The sequence below is a fragment of the Dendrobium catenatum genome, unplaced genomic scaffold (assembly GCF_001605985.2).
Source record: "Dendrobium catenatum unplaced genomic scaffold, ASM160598v2 fragScaff_scaffold_72, whole genome shotgun sequence".
Lineage (NCBI taxonomy): Eukaryota > Viridiplantae > Streptophyta > Magnoliopsida > Asparagales > Orchidaceae > Dendrobium > Dendrobium catenatum.
The window spans coordinates 3,008,153-3,027,392 of NW_021318534.1; the positions used below are offsets into that span (position 1 = coordinate 3,008,153).

At 38.2% G+C, this 19,240-nt stretch overlaps 1 protein-coding gene across 1 annotated transcript in view; it reads left to right on the top strand.

Annotated features, from left to right (window-relative positions):
- The first annotated feature begins 689 nt into the window (after positions 1-689).
- LOC110100346 overlaps positions 690-19,240 on the top strand; it is an 81,549-nt gene continuing 62,998 nt past the window's right edge. Inside the window, exons 1-4 of the mRNA XM_028695971.1 lie at positions 690-841; positions 18,301-18,484; positions 18,556-18,618; positions 18,715-18,820. Of these exons, the coding sequence (XP_028551804.1) occupies positions 774-841; positions 18,301-18,484; positions 18,556-18,618; positions 18,715-18,820 (421 nt within the window). The 5' untranslated portion in view covers positions 690-773. The remainder of the gene's footprint in view (positions 842-18,300; positions 18,485-18,555; positions 18,619-18,714; positions 18,821-19,240) is intronic.

Here is a 19,240-nt window from a genome sequence, read left to right on the forward strand (position 1 = left end):
TGATTCTTTGAGTATACTTCTATATTATAATCTTTTAACTAAGATTTTTCATTGGAAATCTTTTCATTTTATTTTTGGATTTTTATCTGGTAGTGCTTTTTGTTGGTTTATGGCAACTAGGTTTTTTATATAACCTTGGATGGTCGGTTATAAAACCACTGAAGGTTTGTTCTTCTCTTATGTATCTGAATTTTTTCTTTTATTCTCATTATTTTCTTACTGTTTTCTAGGATTCGGGAGATGCTCTTACTGCCCTTGGGTGTTATTGCAAGTTTAGGGGCTCGATTGGGTTATTATCCTTTCTTCTTGCTTATGAGGAGTTTGAATTTCACTAGTGGTGGTTCACTCCTCTTCTCGAGCCTTTCCTGGGCTACATCAAGAGGAGAGGCTATTTTGCTATTGATTGGCTTAGAAGTTTTTTCTTATGGGTTCAGTTGGTTCTGGGACAATTGGTTTTTTCTTCTTGAGTTATTTTTTTCGTTGGGATTACCTATCTTTGTAGGTGTATTCTCGCAATTTTTATTTTCTCATTTTTTTAGAAGCTTTTTCTTTCATTGTTAGGTTCTAATTGTTAGGTTCTAATTTGATGTTGTAATTTTTTTTTTGTTTTTCTTACATATCCTGTATTTTTTGGAATAAAATTCCTATTTTCCTCATATATATATATATGCTTTTGTCGGAGAGCTGAATCAACGTATTGGCAAGCCGTTTCGAAGCTGTTTCATGTGGGGCGTACTGCGGGTCGGTATTGCGGGGCGCCGTTTTCCTTCGCGATGAGTGATCCTCTCGATTTCGAGGCGGAGGACCTGCTTCTGAACTTTCCACCCGCCCCAACTAAAAGGTTGCCTATGGTTAACCCTATCTCTTGATCTCCTACAGTCCTTCGCTGTTCACCTCTCTCTTTCCCGACTTCCTTGAACAGTTCTAGATACCCAGCGCGCATTCATGCACCTTGATGCAATTTTGAAGAGAGAGCGAAGTTTACACTTTCATGCAATTAATAAGTTGAGGGATTTTTATTTAGAAATTCCCAAGAAAAAAAAAAAAAAACAGTTGCACGCCCTAGATGCAAAATCCATCTTTTGTAATAGAGGTTCAACTCTAAATTGGAGGGATGCCAGCACAAGTTCACATTGAGACGAAAAAAAAATGAAGATAATGTTGTTTGGGGTACTTGTTATGGTGGTCACGCATGTCGACTGCAATTGTGGATGGCAGCGTACTTAATGCAATATCAACACAAATGGTGTCTCCTAGCAACATCTATATGAATAACATTAGCTACGAACATCTTGTTGTTAGTTAACCTCTGGATGACACAAACAAATGATACAATGTTGTTAGTAAACAATGTCCTTTTGTGAATGAGTACTATCACCCTCGCCATTGATAGGCGTCATATAATTCTTTTACGCCAAGTGTTAGGGTATGTCATTAGCAGGCATCATATTGTTATGCCGGTTCCTGCTGAACCGGCCCCAAATCCTGAACTAGTCCACCTAGGGCCAGTTTTGGTCTATAGGAGGCGGGCTAGTACCGCCTCCTCCCCTCTTTGCCGCCCACAATAGTGGGTCCCACTTTTCAAATTGAATCCAAAACAAAAAAGGAGGGGGCGGTTAGGGTTTTGGATGGAGATTGGATTTAGAAGGTTTATGTATTAAATAGCATGAGGTGTTTTAGGGTTAGGGTTATGCTTTGATTTGTTTCTCTTGAAGTTTTTTTTGGTGTCTTGAGCTCTAAACTCGTCATCTATAGATTGGGAGAGAACGATCCTCCTCTTAAATTGAGGATCAATTGTATCTTACCTTGTGCTTTGAATCCACTACTACAATCTTTCGTTTCAACATTGAGAATATCGCATTGTTTCTGCTGTTTTTATCAATTATTGCTAGGGTTGCTTACGAACTCAAGTATTTCCTCTTGGATTACTTGCGAACTCAAGTATTTCCTATCACATATCCACCATAGCAAGCATCAAACACATTGCCAATGAGATCATGTTTACTATGAGCATCATGTTTGTCTTTCTCTACAAGCATCACATTTGGCAACAACAAGTAACAACTCATTGTTAATAGGATGCATTGCATCGGTTTTTGTTAGTGTCATCACATGGCTGTCAATAGAGATTCATAATTTTTGCTCAAGCTCTAAAAAATTATGAATACGACCAAATGAATTGAAGTTGGGCCTACTTATAAAATTAGAGAGATCTTTTTGTCAAATATGGTTTTAATTTCATTTTATTCAGAATAGTAGAATAAGATCTTCATTATGGAAAAACTTATTAAATAGACCTCACCTCTTGGTTTGATCGCCCAAATCTAGGTTGGTTACAACTGTTGTTAGCGAAGTCTTTGATTATTGATCCAAAGATAACATTTCATTGGCACATTATAAGGATATTAGTGATCATAAAACAATATTTCCATGAATAATTTGACAAGATTAATAGAGAGAAGGCCCATTGCCTTCTTTTATAGATATGACAAGAAATGTGCCAATGCCCACAAACTTTATATGGATTCATTGCTATACTTGAGTGGAGTTTTTAAGTCTAAAAACTCATAAAAGGTGAATTGCAGGAGGGAGTGGAAATTTAGAGAAATTTTACGTATTTAAAATGATTTTTGCCTGAATGAATACAAACTGACATAATGGATGCTAAAACATGGTGCTTGTTCATGGTTAATTTGAGTGAATTATCGGAATGACCGGAACAATGGTGTTGATTACCATCTTAGTTTAGGGCTTTTCATGAGGAATATGGCCAATCTAGTTGGGCTATGAAATGGTCCCAATTCTAGTTGTATAAAGATATAATGGATCAATGTGATGTCCAAATATGTTTTGGATTGATTATGCCATTATGAGCAGAAGTTCAATAAAATTTAGTCAAATTAAGCTCTAGTTTGATTCTTTTCAGTGGACTTGAGATTTGTACTTGTGTCAAAATTTATGCTTGATAAAATAGGAATTTTCATGATCCTAATTATTTCCCTCTTATTTTTGGTCATCTCTATTGTGTGTTTAAAAATATATTTGTAGAGTAGACATGATCTATGATTAGCTTCAAGATGAGGAATGAGAAATGATTCGAGTCAAACTTCATCGATTGTGATCACTACATGGACATTAATGAAGGATCATCTTCTCCTTTGTTTGTGAACCAACATATTCAATTTACCACACAACTTTAACTAGTTGGACCCTATCAAGAACATGGTATCGTTTAGATGGATCTCATATGTGATTCAATTTTAGTTAAATAAATTTAGTTGTTGATGTAGTTTGAAACGAGAAAGATTTGCTGAAGAATGAGGCTTCAATGAATGTAGTAGTGATGAATGACCATCCACTACAAAGGCTGCAAGTTAGAGGAGTTGACTTTAATCGGTTGGTGAAAATCTTTAGTGGAGGTTCTTCTATGTTCATGTTTAAATGAAATTTGAGAGTTTCTTTTTGATTTTTTTCAAAGTCTTCCTATCTTTTGCATTTTATTGAAATTTTGCACACATCCTCATTACACATATGTTGAGATCCATGTTTTTTTAAGATAATTCCATTATTTTCTTCATGAAATTGGCAATTTTTTGGTGACTTCCATATTACTGGAATTTTGTTAACCAATTTTGACAAATTTTTATGGTTAAACTGACATTGATATCAAACAAAATTTTAGGGGATTGTTACAATTACTTGGAGCGTGATCCAAAATTTTAGTATGATCTAAATGCATTTTTATAAGTGAAATAAGATTGAGAATTTGTATCTTTTGTTCATATAATTTAGAAACATGATGTGGCTTCATCACTTGGCCAAATGCTACAAAGTTTTTGTGAGCCTTAAGGATTCCCTTTAAAATTTATTTTGATTTAGAGAATTTTGTTTTGTCCCTCAAATTCTATTGATGTTGCTAAGGGTTAACAATTCTTGTACTGTGTAGATGGAGGAAAAAAAATTGTGGGATATATAAAAGAAATGAGTTTTTCACTAAAGTTTGTGTGATTGGATAATGAATTGAAATACGATATTTAAACAAAAAAAAAAAAAAACAACTTCACTTTATAATATAAATGACTTACAAACTTTTGACGCTTACAAACGACAAAATAAAGACACAACGGCTTTGCCAAATGTTGAGAAGAAGGATACAAGTGAGGTGGATACTTGCGGGAAGAAGAATGAGATTAGAAGCCAAGAAGAAGTATAACTCACAAGCTATAGAGAGGAGAAGAAGGTGAAGGACATAGCTCGCAAGCTATTCCAAAGAAAACCCTCAGGTTTTATCTCCAAAAATCATCATCACACAACAACCTAAAATAGCTCAAAACAATCATATATATAGGAGGGAAGAAGCAGCCCAAAAGCCCTTAAAACAGCCCTCATAAATTGGAGAAGAGGAAGGCCAATAGTCACCAAATGGAAGGCCAAAAGACAACAAAACTGCTGCAGGAAAATTGCACAGAAAACAGGAAAAATTCCATGGAATTCCTCCCCAAATAGCCACGGGAATCTAGCCAGCAAGGGACCCGAAAAATCAGCACAGGAGCCAAAGCAACAGTCCATGGGAAGCCAGCCAGCAAGGGACCCGAAAAGCCAGCACAGGAGATAAAGAGGCAGGGCACGGGAAATCAACCAGCAAGGGGAAACCAAGAAGACAAAGGGAGGAGAAGAGGCACAAGTCCACTCCAATAAACTCCACAATAATGAGCTTGAAATAAAAGCATACCTTTTTGATTTAATTAGCTAAATTAAGTAGTGGAAAAGCATTTATGAGCTGAAACATAAGTAGAAGAAGCTCATTAATGAGCTGATTTTAGAAGCTCACCAAAATTTAAACTCAACTTGTTTTGACCCCCCCTTGCCTACATCAATTATAAGAATAAACTATAAGCAATATAAGTAGGTGATTCTTCTTCCCTGAAGGTATAATAGTTTGTGTGCTCTAGAAAGTTTTTATGAGGCCTTTGATGGAGTACTTTACTATCTAAGCATCAACTAGATTATTGATAGGAAACACTCGTAGATCTCAAGTATTTCCTATCAATCTTCAGAAAATAGCGAGAATTCTCCACAAAAATATGCACAAAATCTCAAAAAATAGTAGATAATTTGTATTTTTTTGATGAAAGGGAAATGGAAATTGCAAGATACAATTGATCCTCTATTCAAGAGGAGGATCGATCTCTCCCAAATCTCTAGACGCCGCTAGAGCCCAATGAAAACCTAAATCTAAGAGATCTCAAATTTCAGCCAAATTCAAGATGCCATAATCCTAGGAAAACAAAGTATTTAATGCATACAAATCAAAAGGAAATTCCCAAATAGTCCCTACATTCAAATTTCCCTCCCAAATCACTCAAAAATTCTTCCTAAAATGCGTCGTTTGCTTCGGCGGCTCGTGCGGAACCTGCAGGAGGCGGAAGAGTTCTGCCTCCATTTCGTTAGCCGGTCCAGTATGGTCTTGCTGGACCAGTCCAATGGACCGGTCTAACAATACTCCCTTCCCAAAGACCCACCTTATCCACAAGGTGGAAAGATGACACCTCCCTCCATTCTTTCTTCATCACAAATGGTAAGAACCTGAATAGTTCGATCCTCACACATATGCCTCGGCGTATACCTCTCGTCACATCGGAAATAGATCCCCTTCGTCCTCTTCTCCTGTAATTCTATTTTTGTGAGCTTCTTGAAGTTGTCCCCAAATCATCCTCCGACAGTTTTCTCCTTCGAAGTCTCCTTATGAGTACTTGATGTTGGCTCCTTGGGTGCTAAAAAGGTGGTGGTCATCTTGTACGAGCCTCCTGAACTACTGCCTCCTGCTCCTTTTTCCAGGTGCTTCTGATGCTCCACCAACTGAGCTAGCTCCATAGACTCTCCCAAATACCGATGTCTCATCACTCTGACTGCGGCATGGATCTTTGGTTTCAGTCCCTTCATAAAGTCCCCATCTAGTGCAGACTCTAGAAGCCAATTCATTCGACTGGCTAGGTACTCAAATTGCTCATGATACTCCATCACTGTCCCCTCCTGCATCAAAGCGAAGAACTGCTCGTAGAAGTTCCCTCCCCTGCTGGTTTGGAAACATTCCAACATGCAGTCCTTAAACTCCCTCCAGGTCCTTATTGGTCACGTATCCCTCCACTAGTATAATGCTAAAGCTTTCCCTTCCAAGCACATCCCGGCTGCCAACCGTCTCTCCCCCTCTATCAACCTGTTGATAGTAAAGTACCTTTCCACCTTGTAGTTCCACCCGTGGGCATCCTCTCCATCAAAAATAGGTATCTTCAGCTTTCTCACCTTCAGATCACATCCATTCCCTTTGTTCCCTTCATATTTTCTTCTTCCCCAAGGAGGTGGTTCCCCCCAAGTGTCTTAATCATCCTTTCTACATTCATACATAAGCCCTTCATCAAATTCTCACATTTTTCTTTCAAATTCAACACCCCTTGAATCATCACAAACCCCTCCCCTTTCAAATTCAGCCCCCCTTTGATCATAATTACCCATTTTCCTTTCCAATCTTGCCCCTTCACCTCTCCAAATGAGCACATCTTCGTTCTTGCCCTACCTCCTCACTCCTCTCCTCATACCTTTTGTCCTGCTCCTCCCTCGGAATAGGCTCAAGGAGATGTATTCTCTATTCTCCCTTTCGAGTCACTACCTCCTGATCTCCTCTTTGCCTGATTTGCTTAGGGTTTTTCCCATCTTTCTGGCTTTCAGCGCTTTCCTTCCCCTCCAACGGTAATATTTTGATTTGGCCCTTGAGCACTTTCTTTAACATCTCCTCTAGGATGGAAAATTTTGAATCAAACTTATCACAGATGGCTGAAACATCTTTTTTTAAATCTGAAACTTGAGTTTGGAGATCTAAAATTTCATGTTTTATTTGTTCAATCTCCACTTCGAGGCGTTCTTCCAACGCATCCATTTTTTGGCCGCCATTGATGCCTGGATTTATGAAGAAATAAAAATTTGGACTTCGACCTTTAAAAATAGCAACTTTCTTCTTCGAAATCCCAAGAACACATGCTGAAATTCACCAAAACAGCCCACCAAAGGTCCTAAAAACAGCTCTAATACCAATTTGATAGGAAACACTCGTAGATCTCAAATATTTCCTATCAATCTTCAGAAAACAATGATAATCCTCCACAAAAATCCACACAAAATCACAAAAAATAGTAAATAATTTGTATTTTTATGATGAAAGGGAAATGGAAAATCACAAGATACAATTGATCCTCTATTCGAGAGGAGGATCAATCTATCCCAAATCTCTAGACGCCGCTAGAGCCCAAAGAAAACCTAAATCTAAGTGATCTCAAATTCCAGTCAAATTCAAGATGCCTTAACCCTAGGAGAACAAAGTATTTAATGCATACAAATCAAAATGAAATTCCTAAACAATCCCTACATTCAAATTTCCCTCCCAAATCCCTCAAAAATCCTTCCTAAAATGCGCCGTTTGCTTCGGCAACTCATGCGGCACCTGCAGGAGGCGAAAGAGTTCCGCCTTCATTTCGTGAGCCGCTCCAATATGGACCGGCTGGACCGGTCTAACAATTATCTTGGGGGATTGAGGTTTCCTTTGGTGTTAGAGTGCTTGAGCTTTTCCTAGCTTGGGCGGTCCCATTTTCTTAATTCATTTACAAAGTGAACTTATCATTCTTGGGTTGTTCGTCTTCGTTAAAGAACATTTTTTAACGTTGATGGTAGACTTCTTCACTTGCTTCTATCACATGAGAAGTAACTGAAAAGGAAGAATCACTTGTGAGCTATGATGGTATTGTGACAACAACAACAACAACAACATCAAGCCTTTGTCCCACTACGTGGGGTCGGCTACATGAATCCTTTTTCTCCATTGTGTCTTGTTAAAAGTCAAATTCCAGTTTAAATCTAATAAAGAAAGATAGTTTCTAATATTTTGTAACCAAGCCTTTTTAGGTCTACCTCTACCTATGATGGTAATGTGTCATGGTTAAAAATGTCTTTCGAATGGAATATTGGTTTATTTTTGTGAAGAACACTTGGAGGCTTCTTGGAGGTAAGGACTAATATCAAAGTATGCGGCTTTTCCTAAGGATGTTGAGGATGTTGTGTTAAAGTTGCTTATTCTTAGTGACACCCTATGCACACAAGGTGAGCTTTACCGCATCTATTGGTTGCTATAGGGGAGGCTATTCACTATTTCATGATCTAGTTGAGATCACAGTCACATCCTTTGGAGAGGTCAAGAAAGGGATGAATGATCAATCCATCAACTTGTGTGCATGATCCACTACCCAGAGGAAGGAAGATGAGAATCTTCCTCTATTACTCTGAAGACTAAGGAGCTAAATGACCAAGCATGACACTTCCATAGTTGCACCTAGAGAAGGAGGTTGAAAGGTGACCTGGAATGATGAGTAGAGGGAGAAATGAAAGTAGGCTGTGTGCTAATTAATAATTGAGATCTCTTCTAGCCCACTGTTGATGTATAATGATGAAGATCACATGTGTTTTAGTCGAACAAAAACTTGAAGGTCAAGTATTTTGTCATCATGCTTATCTAATAATCTGCAAATGGATGAAACATGCCATTGCATTGTTTGACACCCTTTGTGTATGGAACCTCACATTCACGGGATCAAAATACATTTGGAGAGAGAATCAGCAAAGCTCAAGTTGTAAACCTTGTAGGTATCTAACTTATTGAAGGCTTTAGTTGTCGTGTACAAAATAATCAATTGAAGATCCCCAAAGAACAAAAGGCGATCATGTGCCTATGAGTAGAGTTGGAGGCCTTTTAAGATGAAGCGTTGAAGAGTCAAAGTAAATTGTTCGAGGTGCAGGAGGAGCTTTCTTGGAATGAAATCAATCTTGGTAGCTTTGATGAAAAGAAAGGAATTACTATCAATTCATTGAGCAAGAAGCTGATATCTAAAAGTCATGATCCGTTTAGTTTGAACAACTTGTGCTGTGTAAATAACATACGAGTATAAGGGTAAGTGATTGGACATCACTTTTCCTCAGTTGCACCCAAAGAAGGAGGTCAAAAGGCGAACTAAAATGGTTAGTAGAGCGAGATAAGAATGTTTATCCTTTTGCCAATTGACGATGGAGTAGTATGACTATGATCTCTTGTAACTATATGTTGATGTCTACTGACTAAGATCATATGGATTTAAGTCAACAAGAACTTGAAAATCAAGTATGTTTCCATCATACTTCTCCATGTTGGTGGGATTTAGATATTAATCCTCTTTGTTTTGTAATCATCCGCTAACATTGAACATAACATTGCATGGTTGACACCCACAATGTATGGTATCTCATATTCATGAGGTTGAAATACTTATGGGGAGAGAATATGGACGAAAGTTCAAGTTGTAGTCCTCGGAGGTGTCTTAACTCATCAAAGGCATTAAAACGTTTCTGTGGAGCTTTGCAAAATATTTAGTTTAAGATCTTTGAAGAATAAAAGGGGATCATATGTCTAAAAGTCGAATTTGAGTCCTTGAAGAAGAAGTGTAGAAGTTCAATGGAAATTGTTTGAACTGCATGAGGAAATTTCTTGGAAGGTCACCAGTCTAGGTAGCTTTGACGAAGAGAAGAGGAATACTATCAACTTATTGAATAAGAATCCGAGATCTTAAAGTCATGATACATTAGGATGACACAACTTGCATCTCTGTATGGTGAATGAGCATAAAGGGCTTCTTAACGTTAAGTGTGAAGTGCTTGAAAAAAATGAGAAGGCTTGTGTGTAACTGACTGTTAGAGATCAAAGTGAAGTAGGAAATTGAGTTAGCAAATGAAGGACTCATCTATGATTAAAATAAAGGTCTTTGTTTGGTTGAGTGAATAAACACGATGGAAATCAAGGACTTTGACATAAGCCAAGTGACATGACTCCTTAGCAAAAGTGGACAAGTGTGATGAAGAATATGTATAGATCATCTTTAAGAAAGTGATGAAAATCGTGATTTTGTCATTGAGAATCATCCTCAGAAGTAGCTAGGTCTTCTTTTACCTCTTCATTTGAAGTTAGGACCCAATTATTGTCATAAGGCTGTATGGCCAAGAAACCAAGGCCTGTATTATGACTTAAACGAATAGAAAATATATTTTTAGCTCAATTGTCATGTATTGAAATATATAGTTTTATTGTTCCTTTTCATAATGCTTTTAGTTGCAAGTCTTTCTAATTAGTGTATCCACTCTGCAATTTTTTTTCTTCACAAAATCCTCTATTGGTCCCCAACGAAATATTTTTTCCTTAGGTCCTTGATGTTGGCTACCTTCCCATTTTTTCATGATATAGGAAAGTTTCTCATTGAAGGGGCAAACATTATGTTGATCTTAATGTATGCTTGTGGCATATGTTTCTCACATGAAGATCAAGTATGTTTAAGTACAACAGAAGATATTCATAAATTAAGGAAATTCAATAAAATGAAAATTGAGGGTATCTCACATAAATCTTCAAAAAACAAACTTTCTTGGAGAATGGCATGTCATTTGTGTTGGGGTTTTGGCATAGAAGGGTTTCCTTGAGTTTGGATGACATTGGTAGGTATTCAACATCAAAAAGATTGTGAAATTTTATCATTTGTTGGGATGTTATAACTCTAAAGATGGATTGAAGCAAGTTGAATATGACATTTTTAGCTATCTTTGACTTATTATTACGAACTAGATGGGTGGGCGACTTGACAAGACACCTTGTCTGGGGTCATAGGGAATGTGATGATTCCCTCAACACTAGCTATGGTGAAGATTGCTTCAACACTATTAGGATGCTTGAGTCCAAATGGCTATAAATCTTACTGAGTTTCATGTATGGATTGAGATTTTTTTGTCAAATTCATAAAGTGGATTAGCGGTAGGTTGAAGCTTGTCTTGGTGAGGCTAATGCTCAAGAATATGGAGTAGATGAGAGCATTGATAAAACTCATATTGTTGATGAGAACAACATTGTAATTAGTGTCTCCTGCTGCCAAGATTTATAATTAACAACTCTTAATGTAGGAAGAGTACTCCCTCTTGGTTGGAGTCAAGATTTTGAGCTCTCAAAACATCTTTTTTTAACTTCATTTTCGATGATTGGTTGATAGGACTTGCATTGAAAGGATCGAGTGGCCCATTAGCGATGGTTTCAATCTCCCTCGCTTGTATTGGTTGTCATTCCTCTCCACCAATTTGATTTTTATTAGGCCAAGTGTTCTTTTCATAATGGATGCAATCTTGATAGCCTTGGTTAATTAGTCTTTCAATCACATCCTTCAGTTAATTTCATACTTTCATAGTTTTGTACACTTTTAACGGTGGATTTTGAAATAAGTTACGATTCTTATCATTTTGTATGAGGTTTTGCTACTTGATGCACCCATTTCTCTAAATGACTATGTGAATACTACCTTCGCTCAATCAGTTTTATAGTATTGTATGCTTCCATGGTGGAATTCCAAATATTGGTTACAATTGTTAGTATTTTGTTCTAGTTTTTGTAGTTTCTTGAGGCAACCATTTTTCTAAATGACTATGAAAATTATAATAAAAATGATTGAGCGAAGGTAGTCTTGTCACTGTGGTCTCTACTGCTGTTATGGTGAAGATTGCTTCTCTTGTTGTTAAGGGCACTTCAGTTTAATGAGCACTCAAGAGTATAGACCTTATGGACCTTTTCTTTCCAATTAAAATTTTCTCTTACTTGAGTATTGGGAGAATTATTAGCCATGAGTGTTGATAGCTTTGTTAACTACAATCTTGTCTTCTGCATTCCAGATTAGATAGACTTGCATGTCCATAATTTTCCTTCTTTGTGGTGAGCATAATGGTTTAGGGAAAAGATGTCGAGTGAGACATTATGAAGAAGCTTTAGGTTAATCCATTATGAAGAAGTTTTAGGTTAATCGTCAAGATCCGCCCAACCTTATTGTATAACCAACAAAGTAGTCTTTAACCAACTCACTATCATTTTGGAAGATGCCAATACTAGAAAGGTGCAAGGACTTCTTAATGATTGTTCTGTTTGTGAAGAATTGATCAATTATAATTTTGGCCAGCTTATTGAGTTTTTCATTTGAGTTTCAAGGAAGTTTACTTTTAAATGTGTGATAGCCCTATAGTAATCAGGAAACTTGATAAGGCAATGAGCTTGAGGTGCAAAGGATGTGCGTGATTGTTTGAAAATGGTTGGTATGTTTTTGGGGATCACTAGACCTATTAGAGGATTTGACCATCGTAGCTTGAATCTTAAGGGGATTTGTTGTTGTAACTGTGACGTTGAATCTCTTCATTTTAGTTGTGTTACGTGAAGAGGATTTTGCTCCTAGGCTAGAGCTTTTCTTTTATGAGTCGATAACGTTCATCCCAAAAGAACATGCAAGGGATAGTATTACTCTACATTTTAAGGCAACATATTACACTTAATAGATGATTCTGAATTGGTTGATCCACAAGTGGTGAATTACTTACTGTACTTAGTAATGTTAAGGTAAATTCCTAGCATTGCTACTACTGCGAGCAACTGTCCATTGCTGGAAGCTCAGCATTCGAGCTATAGTAGCACGAAAACTGCTAATGACTAGAGTGTTGTTGGGCAATTGTGACTTGAATGTTTCTACAAGCCGAGTTGGTTTAGGAGAATCTTCGCACCAAGCTTCTTGGAATAGATTGAGCATCTCCTTTTGGGCTTGGTGCTTCAGTCAAACTCAATTTTGGAGTGGCCTTCCTTTATGTTGTGGCTATACCCCCTTAGTGGGGGGAGTGAGTGCTTGAAGTTGCAATCATTGATTTGTTTATCAGTTTTGAGTAAAAAGATAAATCGAGAACGTCTAATTGTTTTAGTTATTCGTAATTTAGAGCGGAAGGCAGATCTAAAAAGGTGGTTGCAAGTGCTGATGGTAGACCAATTGGTTTGGGTTGTCTGAACAAGTGTGTTAAGATCTTAGTATGTGATTAGTTGATAATTTTCATTGTTACAAGTCAGCAATTACAGGAAGGCTTCATATGGATGATACAACTTTGTTGCTTGTTGGAAGAAATTTTAATGGTGTAATTGTTTTATGCTCGTCTTAGCTTAGGATGATCACTTATAGCATTGACTAGCAATATGATTGACAATATGTTGACCTGTACAAAGAAAAAAAAATCAAATCTCACTTGCCCTGCGCCGAACCTTGCATGTCGTCGTTACTCCTCGCACGACCAAGCATCGCGTCTCGCACGATCACCTGCACGACTCGTTCGAGTCGTTAAAAGCTCGAAGTAATGAGGCCGAAGTCTCTCTTTTCCGTGAGCTCTCGCCGACTGCTCTCTCGCTCTCCGCTCTCTCTCACTCGACGACGTTCTCTCCGAGTCGATCGGAAGTTACAACGGGACTCGCTGCTGTGAGGGAAACTCCCTTCCGCCGCTTCTCCCTCCTCTCGTGGCTGCGCGACTTCGCTTCTCCGACGACTTCCCTTTCCAATCGGAGCGGAAGTTACGACACTTTGATCGGAAGCAAGAATGCGGGAGCTCGCTCGCTTTGAAGGAAACGTTCTCCCTTTCGTGCGCTTTACCGGCTCCCTCAACGACGTTCCCTTCACGGTCGGATCGGAAGTTGAGACATTTAGATCGGAAGCAATGACTGGGAGCTTGCTGGTGCGGAAGGTAACTCTCTACCTTCTGTGCGCTACTCTGGCCAAATCCCGTGAAGCTCCCGGCTGCTTCGACCCAGTCGTTGCTGGTCGACCTCGCACCCTCCACGGCTTTCCTTTCTGGTTTGATTGGAAGCAACACGGAAGCTCACCGTCTGTGAAGGGTAACTTTCTCCCTTGCCGCACGCTGCTTCGGCCTAATCCTGTCGATCCGCCGAACAGAGAGGAGGGAGAGGGAAGTTTTTTTATTTTATTTTATATTATTATTATTTTTATTATTGTTATTATTATTATTTATTTTTAATTATAAATTAATATGCGACGCATATGACTAGGCCAGGTAAACTCGGTGCACGCTTTTCTTAGCGTGGCCGGGATAACTCTTAAGTACCCGTACGCGGCTCTGTACCTGCGGGGAAACAACTGCTTTTTTCTTGCAACAGGTACCGAAGACCCATGCACGCCTTTCTTAGCGTGGTGGGGACAAAGATTTTACACGGCCACGATGTTCTCGAAAGAGGGCACCTACCATGCACACCTTTATTGCGCATGGTGGGAAAGACCCAGTTTTTCATAGTTTTCCCCTAAACGGGGGAGTCGTCGGGAGATTGCCGAAATTTTAGGTGAAAACATACTGTACTCGGACCTGTTTGAACTCAAAAGAACAAGAACTTGGACTCCAATGAACAAGTGGACTTACATTTGATCAAAATCTAAACGATTAATCAAGTCAAAACCAAATGAAATAAAAATCAAAATGTAACCAGAAATCAAAATCAACTTGAGAATACAAATGAACTTGCAAGTATAATTTGATTACAAGCAGCAAGAAGAGCATGAAGGATATGCTTTTATATCAAAATCATAGTTTTAGGAGGAAGCTAGTGGATCATAATGGCTCATTTACAACATTAGAAGCGGTGCACCCTCAAGTAATGATCAATAGGGTTGGCAAAAGTATAACAAGTGATCTATAAGTTAAAGAGATGATGTCAAGAGCCCTGCAATGCATACAATGGTCCTACTTACAAGTAATGTGGTCAAAATGTATGAAGGAATTAGAAATGAGTGGAGTTTCTCCAACATTCATCATACACAATGCAATACATTTGAAGCACATACAAGTCCCTACGAGGTTAAATGCGCCACACTTGCAAGAACAACAAATGGTTGCAAAACGTACGATGCCCCCTAAGTGCATTATTGAAACCTCCAACACTAGCTACAGTGCCTGCTGATTGAAGATGACAACACTGCCAATCGATGGTGGAAGGCCCGTCTCTACAATCAAGTGCAATCATTCAACCCACCTGAGATTGGTGAAAGGTGGATATGATGTATGAATAATGGGTCTTCTGCAAACACTTCCAGGAGGTCTCCCTGCAATGCAAATGAACCATTGTGGACACAAAAAAAGAAAGGCGTGCATGGGTGATTGAGATGCTGCAAAATACCAGTGGATAACAACAGTGGATATACCGTAGGTACAACGAACCATTGTGGACACAAGTGTAGATGTCGCCCTCAACAACGGTGATTGAGATGCTGCAAAATATGTCGGGTTTGAAGATAATTCAGCATACAAAAAAAGACATCTCCTGGCAGAATGGAAGAGATGTTTGAGCAAATTCGAACTAAACTTCCTGGTGTTCCAAAATTTTTTCTTGAGTCTGTACTCGGGAAGAAAAAAATTCTGATATCTACAAATATCAGAAATAACAAGTCCACTTTACTAAAGACCCTGAAAAGAGCTCTTTTCAAGGCGCAGTCACTGATTTCAAAGTCCAGAAGAACCCTACCCGATGAATGAGAAAAGGGGAGTCAACATCAAGATGAGGAGATGCCTAATAACATCAAAACCATATCGTCATCGAATCCGCAACACTCGTACTAGCAGACAGAAGGTGTTTATAGGCTCTTAAATGAAATGTTGTGCATTCAAACTATAATTATCCGCACAACCAAAATATAATAAAATACCCCTGCACGTGCACTATAAATTGTATACACATAGGTACACTAAAGGGAAAAATACAATCACAACCCGCATGGGCCCCGGCTAGCGCGTTATTGGTACACACGTGACGTCTAGGGATGCTGCGCGGGTCGATAAGTGAATTTAAGTTTGAACCCGATCCTTCTATACGGATCAATAGGAGTTGACAGGGTTCGAACCTTCAAATGAATACCCGGTTGTGGCGACCAGTGTATTTGTTTTAATACATTCATATTAGGCCTTCAAGGCCTATAATCAAGAGAATTCATTAACAAAGGCACGAAGCCTGCGAAACCCGATCCTCCTAAGCAGGTAAATAGGAGTAGACATGGTTCGAGTCATCGGATAAAAATGCGGTCACGAAGTTGACCGGAATATTTATTTTATGCATTCATATTAGGCCTTCAAGGTCTTTAACAAAGAAAATTCACAAACAATGGCACAAAGCCTATGAAACCGATCCTCTATCGGAGAGTTGATAGGGTTGACAAGGTTCAATCAAATGGAAATGACTCCAAACACCCCGATGATGGCTGTGTTGAATGCAAATCTCAACCGGAGGGGTCTATTCCAAACATTTCAAATGCCTTTCAAACTCCACACAAATACCCATAAAATCCAAAATCCCAATGATTCTCAAAATCTAAAAATATTTAAAATTGAAATCAAACCATCAAACGCTTAAAGCAAAATCCATCCTCCCTCCGCAACAATTTGCCGAGGTGGACAAGTTAAAAATTACTTCAGCTCATAAAGAGCCAAATGCCTAGTCAAAAATATCACTAGGATCCATTCTCAAATAATCTTCTGCCAATAAGGACGTAGTACGTGTCCTCAAACCGGTGATTTTGCAGCTAAATGACACCGCATGATAAACGATTATGACCCGGGGCTCTCTGAATTGAGTGGTTTTGCTGTCAAATGGCACCACGAAATACCAGTTAGGACCAAAGCTAATACGTTCCTTATTGACATCAAATCCTTGAGATATGAATCAATATGATATAATCAATAGGGCAAAAAGCCATCTGTTAACTAAGGTGGATTCAAATTTGTTCCCTTAGACAAACATTCAACCCATGTCTACAATGTTCTTTTGGACGAAGCAACCCATGGTTGCCGACAAGGATCCTTCTATCAGGTTGGGTCGACTACCTCCTCTGACTAAGTAGACCAGGGATCACGATAGCCCGGGACGACAAAACCATGGGATCTTGATCGGGTCCATCATCCATTCCCCCACCATCCGCTATAAGTGCAAGATGGTGAAAATTTCTATTTTAAATACAAAATATTCAAATTTCCAAATTCCGAATGCCCATTGCTGCTACTATATGTCAGATAACATGTACTCTACACGTATTTGATTGACGTCTAGCATTAATAAAAAATTCTCTCTCATTATCGAGAGGGGTAATTAACTATAGGGGCTTGCGCCTATAGGAAATCAGAACTCAGATCATAAAGTCATTGCAAAATTAGGGCGAAATCTCTGGGTAGTGTCTTATCTACAAACCCATCTGCCTTCCAAAATTTACCCCGGAACTTATTCCGTTAAAACTCCCTCGCCAAGTAAAAAAGCAATCATCAAGTGGGCAGAGGCCGGGGCCGAATTTTTGGAGCCCACACAATACAATGATACCAAGCCTTTGAGAATGCCATTATTAGCGTAATGGTGGTTATAGACAAACAATGTGAAAAATACTGTAACACAAGAGGCACAATAATTTAGAGTGTCTAATCATCCGATATAACTTGTGCACGAAGAAACATGCTATTATTGTATGCCAATGGAAACAAAGGCTGTACTATGCAATTGGTCGAATTAGAGGGGGCATTGAGGCCTCCTTGTTGTTGGCCGATGTTTGAACTGGAGGGGGCCGTTGGAGAGCCCCCCTGGTGGATGGAAGGGCAGTGGCAACAACTACCGTTTCCTACTAGATAGCATATCCTTATGCTTTCTCCTAGAAAAGATGATCATGTTGGGCTTGTTCAGCCATTTTCTGGCTTGATTGTCCTATTTGCCCTGGAGCATCCATAGACTCAAAATAATGCTTAGAAACTTGTATGAGGTTGATTCTGACGTTCTGAGTTTTGGTTGAATTTTTATAGGTCAACTCTTATAAGTATGAGTATTTTATCCTTATTACTGTACTTGCTCATCTGATTGATAGGAATAGTATTGTTGCTATTATAATTTTGGAAATTTTAAGATGGAGAAAAATGGTTTTATTTTGCACTGTCATGGTTTGTTGAAACTTCTACTCTGATGCTAATCCTCTATTGATAAGAAATGTCAGCAGTCAAGGTTTGTGTTTGTGAGATGCGTAACAAGAACGACATTCTTAGAAAACAAAATTTTTGGGATATTTTTGCATATTTTTTGCATGAGCTGACTGCATTATGTTTTTATAATCTTTTTGAACTAGGGCACCTGTAATGTGGATGGATGTTAGTTTTTTTACTTGTGCAAAGTAGTTTGCTTGCACATTTTTTATTACACACTAATTCAACACATGGTTTCCTTCTGGGCCTTTAGAAGATGGAGCCTGATGTTGTTGTAGTTTAATAATTATAATCTCTTTGCAACTTGACTAGTTTTATCTCATTTTATTGGTAAAAAAAAATTTTCAAGTTAATCTGCCGTTGCAGTAAATAACTTTTTTTTGACAGGAAAAAGGTGACTGATTTGGATGACCTCCTTGGTGATTATTATTCAAAGCAGAGAGAAATTGATAGCATTGCCCATAAAAAGTCTAAATCTTTAAAGAGATACAGCTCAGATGATGAAGATGATAAAAATGAGAAAGGCAATGAAACAAAGCTATCGGAGATTGCTGATGAGTGTGAAAAACAGGCAAGTAAGCCAGGTTTATGATTGATTTAGTTTAATTTGTTGTATGGTGTAAATCTTTGACGTGCCTACAGATAAATCAAATTTTTGCTGAAAACGAGATACCTTTGTGGGGTCTGAAGATCTTTGGGCAACAGGTTCTTTATGTCAATAGCTTTTTAATGTTTGTCATCATTGTTTATTTATTTTTAGTTTGTTTTGAACTTTTGATTTTGGATTATTCTGAACTGCAGAAATCTTTACCTTCCTTCGGCTTTATAGAATTGGAGAATTGCAAGCTTCTTCAGCCTTTTAGAGAAAATCAGCTAGATTCAGATTTACTTTCGGATTCTGGACAAGGTGTTCTATCTTTACTGATTGTAGGAGAATTTTTGTATCCTCAAACGGATTGCATATCTTATAATCGAGTACGGCATAAGAATGATGATATATTACCCCGAAGGATAAAAATATCATTTCCTTATGGACTCAACTATAAAATTTACAATTATTTAACAGAGATTCCCCCACTCGATGTTTGGTCGAGTGGGGTTTATTTATTTCTGGGGTACAGACGTCCCATAGGGGCAAACCCCTATGGTTAATTACATCCCAAGTTTGATTTGGGAAAACTTTTGATTAAACTAGTGGTTTTGCTTTCTTTTGAAGTCATTTAAATGTTGGCTAAAGTTTGATCTTTGTTGTTTTAAAATCCATGAAAGTCTTAGCAAAAGGATTTGGCCCTTTAGGAATTTCAAGGAGGAGATCAACTTAGATTTA